The sequence below is a fragment of the Sorex araneus genome, chromosome 7, assembly GCF_027595985.1.
Source record: "Sorex araneus isolate mSorAra2 chromosome 7, mSorAra2.pri, whole genome shotgun sequence".
Classification (NCBI taxonomy): domain Eukaryota; kingdom Metazoa; phylum Chordata; class Mammalia; order Eulipotyphla; family Soricidae; genus Sorex; species Sorex araneus.
Window position 1 is genome coordinate 14560803 of NC_073308.1, and position 9713 is coordinate 14570515.

Consider the following 9713-nt stretch of genomic DNA (forward strand, 5'->3'; position numbering starts at 1 on the left):
GCCTGGCATGGGGACCGGCAGCAGGCTGCAGTGGCACACAGTAGGCAGAGCCCCATCAGTATGGAGAGGGCACTTGCCTCACATGCAGTCGACCAGGTTCCATCGCTGGCACTGCGCAGGGCCCGTGGGGATAGCCCCAAATTCAAAAGAAGTGAACGTGTGTGGAGCACTGGGCGGAGCTGAACGAGCCGTGTGTGGTCGTCTCGTGTCTGTGCTGGTCCGAGTTGCGATGCTTTCGTAAGAGGAATGACCATTTATCAGCAGCCCACTAGCTCATCCCTGCTTTAGTTTAAAACCTGCTTTCAAATTTGGACTCCATGCACGTGTGTATTTGTGTTACAAAATACCAGGTATGACATTTAGGGGACACTTCATAGCAATGAGTGCTCTCACCGCCACTGTCCAAAGTTCCAGCTTGCGTGCACCCCCACCCCGGGGCCACTGGCCACTAGCACTCACCACCCACCCTCTTCCTTCAGCCACAGTTCAACTGCTACTCAGCTGCCTGCCTTCTAGCCTCACTCATTTCCCGTGGCTGCTTCATGGCTTTCCTGTGGCTCCCTCGTGGCTTCCATAGCTTGTCCGTTTCTCAGGGAGACGCCAACCCTGTACCCATCTTCTGTGGATAGCAGCTCACTGAACAGATCTCAGGCATGATCCAAGCTGGGAGCTAAGCGAAGGTGCTGGACTCTCTCTGAGCTCTGCAGGAAGTTTGGGACCCATGGCAGGTGGGAGGATCTGAGCCCAGTCCCACCCCTATGGCTTCCATGGACCCCAAACACCTTGTCATAGGAGGGGCCACTTCAGAGCCACTTCTCCGTCTCCATTGTGCTGGGAGCAGAGGGGAGAAGTGGAGCCCAGTGACAGCCTGAGTGAGCAACGGGGTGAGGAGAGGGGGTCCCTGAGGAGGCCATCGTGGCCAGCCCCGTGGGTGGCTCTGGCCCTTCTAATGTGGCCCTAGCCCCAGGTGTCCCGAGCTTGGTCGAGCTTGATTCATGCCCATAGTTTCCAGGAGATCCCAGCAAAGGCCACAGGGTCCACTGGACCCGCCCCTGCCACCACTGTCCTGGGAATATCACCTATGGCCAGGAGGACCCTGCCCCCACCTGCCCCTGGGGACAGCAGGCTTTTCAGTTTGAAGGGAGGACATTGCCTGTTGGAACCTCTGGACTGGTGTTGGGGTGAGGTGGCTGTCTCATCCTGTGGTTCTGCTGCAGGGAGCATGGGGTCCCCCCAGTCTCTGGCAGGCCAGCCCAGCCCAAGGTGTGGGTGCTGGGGAGAGACAAAGGGGGCTGTGGCAGGACAGGTCACAAAGGCCCCCAGGGGATAAATAGAGGCCTGCAGGAGCCCCTGGGAGAGCAAGCTCGCTTCTCCTGCGAGATTGCTGCCGACAGCCGGTCTGGGGGACAGCGGCCAGGGCAGAGGTGGGGAGGTGCCTGATCCCCCTCATCTCTCCGCTTTTGGAAAGATCAGTCTGGGGCCACCACTCCCCCTCCCGGCCCCCTCCGTGCCGCCCCCACCGCTGGGAGGCGGCGCTACCCGCAGGGGGCACTCTCAGGGCGGGGTGCAGGCGCGGCGTCCCTGGGGCCACGCGGGGGTCCTGGCGGCCTGCAGGCGAGCATGAGCCTGCTGCCGTACTACACGGCGCAGAGCGCGGCCGTCGGGGGCTTGTTCTGCACCGCCATGGGTAAGCTGCAGCGGCAGCTCCAGCGGGGCGAGTACGACCTCTTCAAGTATGCACCCATCTTTGAGAGCGACTTCATCCAGATCACCAAGAGGGGGGAGGTCATCGACGTGCACAACCGGGTGCGCATGGTCACCGTGGCCATCGCCTGCACCAGCCCCCTCCTCCCGCTGCCCGACGTCATGCTGCTGGCCCGCCCTGCCACTGCGGGCGAGGAAGACCGCAGCGGCCAGCACAAGGGCAAGGCGCGGCGCGCGGCCAGGGCCCTGGAGCTGACCCGGCTCCTGCCCCTCCGGTTCGTGCGGATCTCCGTCCACGACGGTCAGAGGCAGCAGCTGCGGCTCAAGTTTGCCACCGGCCGCTCCTGCTACCTGCAACTGAGTCCCCCACTGCAGGCACCAAATGACCTTTTCACCTACTGGGAGAAGCTCGTCCACCTGCTACGGCCACCCATGGACTGTACCGGCAGCACTTACGCCATCCCGGCCAGGGACCTGGACTCCGTCACCCTGCTGGAAGGAGATGGACGCCAGAGCCCGGGGCTGGCTGCCCGCCGGGCCCGCCAGGCCCAGGACCAGGTGAGCATCAGGAGCCTCCAGGGCGTCTCTGATGTGGCTGGAGCCTCCTCTACGGGCTTTTTCGGTGGGGAGGGGGCCCAACAAGATCCGCAGCAAGCCATGAGGGGGCCCCAGGGAACTACTTCCAGCCGGAAGCCTGTGGAGCTGGACCAAGAGTCTGTGGAGGGGTCCCTGTCAGAGGACACAGCAGCCATGGCCTTGGACGACCTGGACCGGCTCAGCATGACCAGCCCCTGCACCACCATCAAAGGCCGAGGGGGACACAAAACCACCCTCACAGGGACCGGAGACGTGTCCCTCAAGGGCTTGAGGCTGGCCATGGCAGGGCCAGAACCTGACGGCCAGGCTGCAGAGGACACGCCAGGTAACACAGAAGGGCCTGGCGAAGAGCCCCTGTTCTCACCCCTGGCCCAGGGAGAGGAAGCGGAAGATGCAGGCCAGGCCCCCCTTGGCAGCAGGAGCGGGCGGCGGGAGCAGGAGGACAAGGACAGTGGCCCACAGGGCAGCAGGCACCAGCGCCGGCTGTCTGAGAAGCGTCGCAAGGCGAGCAAGGACTCGGCCTCTTGGAAGCTGGTCAGCAGCCGCTCACTGACCAGCCGTTGGGGTGCCCGGAAAGACAAGAAGGAGCGAGGCCGCGGCAGCTCAGGGGGCAGCAAGTGGGGAGTCGTGCACAAAGGCATCAGCCACGCCATCGCCAAGGAGTCCAGGGTGGCTCACAAGTCCAGCCGGAGCCTGGCCACAAGCAGCGCGGGGGCCACCACCCGGCAGCTGGGCCGCATTGGCACCTTCCTGCGGAGCCTCACTGCCCCGCGAGCCCGGGCCGGGGAGCTGCTGGCCACGCCCGCGGCAGAGGCTGGGGGCATGGAGGCGCTCCCCGAGGCCCTGGAGCACGTGCCAGAGGAAACCGAGCTGGCCGCCAGCGTGGCCACCAGCGTCCCAGAGACAGCGGCCTTGGAAGCTCATGCCTAGTGCCCCGTGCGGGGAACTGCAGAAGGGCCCTGAGCTCCTGTGTCTCCCCAGACAGTCCCAGGCACCTCCAGCCGCCCTCCCTGCAGTTTAAATAAAGACCCAGATCCGAGCAGTGGCGTGCCTCGTGCTCTGGACAGCTTCGGGCCGGCCTGCCGCCACCTCACAGTGGCCTCTGTGATGTCACCTGTGAGGACCTCAGCAGAGACCCCAGGACGGTCCGGCGGTTTCTCCTGACCATTAAATTCAGAGCCAGACTGTGCTGGGGGCCAGGGGGGCAAGCCCTCTGCTTCCCTGTGCCTTTATTCTTATACACGGGGGGCTTGGACACCAGGCCTCACTGTGCTCAGGGAACCAGCCTGGGCGGGTCAGGGGACCCCAGGTGGTGCCAGGGATGGAACTGGGATTGGTGACATGTCAGGTGAGCCCCCGAATCCTGGAGTTCTCTCCTTGACTCTTCCCTGCTTAGACCCCAAGCACGGGTGAGGGGTCGAGCAGCTCTAGGCAGCCTCCAGAGTTGTCAGAGGTGAGGGGCTCAGGTGCACGACCCCAAAGATGCCCGCAGGTCCTCAGAGATGGTGCCGGACGAAGGATTCCTCTAGTGCCCTGGAAAGCGCCCAGATCTCCGTCATGAGTGGTACATGGGGCTGGAACACGCAGACAGGAAACACTTGAAGCCTCTGTGAGAAAAGCCAGTCAGGTCTGTGTTTGCTGAAACAGGAGAAAATGTCCACATGGGCAGGATTCTTTGGGATGCAAACATGGGTGGGAAGCCAGTGGCTAGAGAGCCATGGGCGGGGGCACCTCCCACACTCTCCCCTCTGAGCTGTTAGCGTGCTCACTGGGCCACTCTGAAGTGTCTCCCTCAAAGAGGCTTCACTCGGTTATGGGAGCCACACCCGGTGGTGCTCAGGGTTTACTCCTGGCTCTGTGCTGAGGGATCACTTGGCGGTGCTTGGGGGACTGTACGGAGTGCTGGGGACCAAGCCTGGGTCAGCCGCGGCAAAGCCCCCTACCTGCTGTGCTATCGCTCTGCTTCCCAGAAGGCTTTGCTTCCTGCTTCTAAGAAGCCCTCAGACCAGTCTCTCGAGCTCACACTCACCCTCGACAGAAGGGGCTGGAGAAGGGGACTGGTCCCCGCTGTCTCACCCCAGGCGGCTGTTTGTGGTGGCAAAGCGGCCCACAGTGCCTCCACCCGAGCTTTGGGCAGAGACAAGCCCCGGCCTTCCTGGGTTCAGAGGCCTCAAGAGCCCCAGCCCTTGATGCTCCTGACTCAGGTCCCGATGTCCCCTGAACCGGGGTCTCCTGGGTAGCTGCTGTCCAGACTCAAGTGCTCTGGAATGTTGGGTCACTTCCTAGAGCCCTGTCCCCTGTTGCTCATCAGACTCCTAGGGGCTTGGGCCACCCCCGGCAGTGCTCAGGGCTGATTCCTGGCTGGGGGCAGGGTGAGGACCCTGTGTGGTTCCGGGGATGGGGTTGCCTGCCTGTAAGAAGGCACCTTAACCTCTCTCTGTGCCACCTTTCTGGCTCCTATTAGACTTTTACCAGCTTGCATTATTTTTTGTTTTTTTTTTTTTTTTTTTTGCTTTTTGGGTCACACCTGGCGATGCTCAGGGGTTACTCCTGACTCTGCACTCAGGAATCACCCCTGGCAGTGCTCAGAGGACCATATGGGATGCTGGGAATCGAACCCGGGTCGGCTGCATGCAAGGCAAACGCCCTACCCGCTGGGCTATCGCTCCAGCCCCCAGCTTGCATTATTTTTTAAATTTAATTTTTACACAGGCCTGTATTGGCAAGTTAAGTCATTTCAGGCAGTGTCCAACACCGACTCTTCAGTGTCACACGTCCCTGGGAGCAGCTCGACTGCTTCCTGCAGTTGGGTCTTCAGGAGCTGACTGATGGGCTTTGGGAAGTCATCCTCCCAGCCCGGGGGTTCCCGTTCTTCCAGCCAGGGGTGGGGGAGCCCTGTCCTTCCAGCCTGCGGGCCCCCACCCTTTCAGGCTGCAGGAACCAGGCTTGGCGAGGGCTGAGCCTAGTGGTGAAGCCTCCGCAGTGGGTGGGGTTTCGCAGCCCCGACACCACCCCAGGCCCCTGCAAACAGGTTCCGGGGCTGCCGTGAGAGTCATGGCATGAGGCAGTGGTTCTTGAGAAAGGTGAAAGATGCGGGAGACGGGCAGCAGCCCTCGGCAGCTGGCAAACAGCCTCTGGATCATTAACCCGCTGCTGGGGCCGGGCCGCAGGGGGCAGAGGGAAGTTTGCTGTGACCGAGGGCGGGTCCACATTCCTGCATGGAGTGTTTCCACACAGGCCCGTGCTGCTCACCCACAGGGGAGGATGTAGTCCAGGCCCCACTGGCACCCAACCCTCCTGGGTTGGGGTCTTGGCGCCTCTGCCCGCAGATCAACCCACCATCGCAGGTGCAGGTCCGCCAAGCCAAGGGGGTAGGGCAGGCACCCCAGGCTGCAGGCGGGGGTGCACCCCAGCTGCCTACCGCCCTGACCATGTGTCCTGGAGGAGGCAGGAACCTGGACCAAGTTCTGAGAGGAGGGGACAGGGCTGGGGGGCTGCAGCCCCAGGGGAACAGGAGGTCTCGTGGGGTGGACGGGCCCCAACAGGTAGTGCTCTGCTCAGTGTCACTGCAGGGAGCATCTGTGGTGGGTGGGACTCGAACCTTGTCTGTGCAAGACAAGGGACTCACCCCTGTCCTTTCTCAAGGGCGCAGAGGGTGCTGCTGGCTGGAGCAGATCTTGGGGTGCAGGTGTGGGGCTCTTGCATTGCACAGGACCTGGAACAGCCCAGCATAGTTTTTTAATTAATTATTTTAATTGAATGACTGTGAGATACAGTAACAAAGATTTTTTTTTTTCTTTTTTGGATCACACCCGGCAATGCTCAGAGGTTAGTCCTGTCTCTGCACTCAGAAATTACTCCTGGTAGTTCTAGGGGACGATATGGGATGTCAGGGATTAAACCCAGGTCAGCTGCATGCACGGCAAACGCCCTACCCTCTGTGCTATCGCTACAGCCCCAACAAAGCTTTCACATTTGAGTTTCAGTCATGCAATGATTGAACACCCATCCCTCCACCAGTGCACATTTTCCACCACCAAAGTCCCCAGTATCCCTCCTCCCCAACCTCCCCGCCTCTGCCGGACAATTTACCCCATACTCTCTCTCTACTTTGAGGCATTATGGTTTGCAATATAGATACTGAGAGGCTATCACGTTTGGTCCTTTATCTACTTTCAGCACACATCTCCCATCCCAAACTATCCCTCCAACCATCTTTGACTCAGTGATCCCTTTTCTATTCCAGCTGCCTTTCTCTCAAGCTCATGAGGCCGGCTTCCAACCAGCAATATTCCTGGTCCTTGTGTCAACTGTCCTTGGGTGTCCATCTCATATTATGTTATTTTATATTCCACAAATGAGTGCAGTCATTCTATGTCTGTCCCTCTCTTTTTATTTTACCCCCTTTTTATTGATTCACCGTGAGGTACAGTAACAGAGCTTTCATGTTTGAGCTTTGATCATACAATCATCACTCATCCCTTCACCAGTACACGTTTTCCACCACCAAAGTCCCCAGTATCTCCCCCCCTCCCCGCCATTCCACACCTCTCCCTGCCTCTGTGGCAGACAATTTTCACACTACTCTCTTTCTCTACTTTGGTAACCTTCGATATTTGAACCCACCACCACTCATACCTGCCAAAAATGCAATGTGTTTTGTACTGCATGTTCTCGAGGGCACACACTCTAGGAATTCTAAACTTTTAATAATTCAGGTCTGGAGAGATCGCTGCAGCAAGTTGCTCGGGTCCGAGATTCGTTTGTGTGTCTCTGGATCGTGGCCGTGTGGGAGCTTAAGTAGACGTGGCCATGTGCGGTCGTCATCTCAGAGTCCCATCAGGGTGGGGAAAGGAGAAGGTCCGATTCTTCCCCTGTCCCGTGAGGCCTGGCGTTTCCTGCCACCGCCACCCGTACCTGGAGCTCTTTGCTGAGCTGTAGAAGATGGCGGCCGCCGGGGCTCCTAGAGGGCAGGCAGAGGGACGGCACCTGCCCCCGTCTGGAGTAGCCCAGCGGAAATGGCCGATTGCAAATGGCCAGGCCCATCTCTGCAGCAAGTTGCTCGGGTCTGAGATTCGTTTGTGTGTCTCGTCTGTCCCTCTCTCTTTTTTTTTTTTTTTTGCTTTTTGGGTCACACCTGGCAATGCACAGGGGTTACTCCTGGCTCATGCACTCAGGAATCACTCCTGGCGGTGCTCAGGGGACCATATGGGATGCTGGGAATCGAACCTGGGTCGACTGCGTGCAAGGCAAACGCCCTACCCTCTGTGCTATCGCTCCAGGCCCCTGTCCCTCTCTTTCTCACTCATTTAATTTAGCATGATACTCCCCATGTTGATCCACTTATATGCAAATTTCATGACTTCATATTTGCTAACAGCTGCATAGTATTCCATTGTGTAGATGTACCAAAGTTTCTTTAACCAGTCATCTGTTCTTAGGCACTCGGGTTGTTTCCAGATTCTAGCTATTGTGAACAGAGCTGCAATGAACATACAGGTGCTGATGTCATTTCTACTGTGCTTTTTTAGCATCCTCAAGATATATTCCCAGAAGTAGTATTGCAGGGTCATATGGAAGCTCAATTTCTAGTTTTTGAAGGAATGTCCATATCCAAAAATGCTGGACCAGTTGGCATTCCCACCAAAAATGAAAGAGAGTCCCTTTCTCCCCACATTTGCACCAACACTGGTTGTTCTTGTTCTTTTTGATGTGTGCATGTCTCTGTGGTGTGAGATGATATCTCATTGTTTTGATCTGCATCTCCCTAATGATTAGCAATGTGGAGCATTTTTTCATATGCTTTTTGGCCATTTGTATTTCTCTTTTGAGGAAGCTTCTGTTCATTCCTTCTCCCATTTTTTGATGGGGTTGGAGGTTTTTTTCTTGTATAATTCTACTAGTGTCTTGTATATCCTGGATATTAATGCCTTATCAGATGGGTATTGGGTAAATATTCTTTCCCATTCCATGGGTTCTCTGTACTTTAGTCACTTTCTTTTGAGGTGCAGAAGCTTCTGAGTTTAATGTAGTCCCATTTGTTTATGTTTGTTTCCACTTGCTTGGTCAGTGGTGTTTCATCCTTAAAGATGCTTTTAGCTTCAATGTCATGGATGGTTCTGCCTACATTTTCCTTCATGTACCTTATGGATTCATGTATGATATTAAGATCTTTAATCCACTTTGGGACTAGAGTGATAGCACAGTGGGTAGGGTGTTTGCCTTGCACATGGCCGACTTGGGTTTGATTCCTCTGTCCCTCTCAGAGAGCCCGGCAAGCTACCAAGACTATCCTGTCTGCACGGCAGGGCCTGGTAAGCTACCCGTGGCGTATTCGGTATAACAAGTCTCACAATGGAGACATTACTGGTGCCCTCTTGAGCAAATGAATCAACAATGGGACAACAGTGCTACAATCCACTTTGATCTGACTTTTTTTAAATGTAGGAGAACTGCTATTTATTCAGCCATTGATTAAGCTAATTGAATTGGGCATGAACTCCACATTACTTTTTTTTTAATTGAATCACCGTGAGATACAGTTACAAAGCTTTCATGTTCGAGATTCAGCTGTACAATGATCAAACACCCATCCCTCCACCAGTGCACACTTTCCACCACCAGTGTCCCCAGTATATCCCCCTCCCTCATCCCAGTCTTCACCCTGCCTCCATGGCAGGCAATTTCGCCAATACTCTCTAATTTTGGGTATTATGTTTTGCTCAATTTTTTCCACCACCATTCAAGCCTGCCTGCAAAGGGCAGATGCTAGATAATTTATTGTCCATTGTCCTTTTGAATATCTTGGGTGCCGTGGCTGTGAGCTTCTAGAATCCTAGATTGTAAATGGTTGGGTTCCAGAGACACTTCTGTAGGGCACGAATTCATTTTGGGATTCAATTGGGAGTCTCTGGACTAGGGCTGTTGGTGCGCTAAGATGGCACCTGGGGCACATTGTGGGTGTGACATCCAGGCTGATGAGTGGGCAGGGAGCCGGGGAGGGACAGCCCAGCACCTCTGCCACCATGCAGCATGGAGATTTAGTCCTGAATCCGTATACCTGGGCCTTGCTTGTGGAAGCTCTTGGTCACTGGGTTTCCATTTGGAGTAGGCGGAGAAAAATGTACCTGCTCCATCTTGGGTGCCCCCGTGAAATTGGCTCAGTATGGGGCCCGGAGAGATCTCTGTCTCTGTGGTGTCTTCCAGGACTCATTGCTGTGTCTCTGGATCAGGGCTGTTGGTGAACAAAGGTGGCACCCTGAGGCACATTGTGGGCATGATAGCCAGGCCTACTAGTGGGCAGGGATCTGGGGCGGTGCAGCTCGGCACCTCTGCTGCCATGGGACCTGGAGATTTAGTCCTGAAGCCCATATACCTGGGCCTTGCTTGTGGAAGATCTTGGTCACCGAGAT

General features: G+C 56.7%; 1 protein-coding gene across 1 annotated transcript; it reads left to right on the forward strand.

Annotated features, from left to right (window-relative positions):
* Window positions 1–1620: 1620 nt before the first annotated feature.
* Window positions 1621–3231, forward strand: GARIN4 (golgi associated RAB2 interactor family member 4). The gene has a single exon (XM_012933726.2). It carries the CDS (start codon window positions 1621–1623, stop codon window positions 3229–3231), a length of 1611 nt encoding a protein of 536 aa, XP_012789180.2.
* The last annotated feature ends 6482 nt before the right edge of the window (window positions 3232–9713 follow it).

Bases quoted from the DNA above. Each gene is read 5' to 3' on its own strand.
- GARIN4 (XM_012933726.2), top strand. From the start codon at position 1,621: ATGAGCCTGCTGCCGTACTACACGGCGCAGAGCGCGGCCGTCGGGGGC.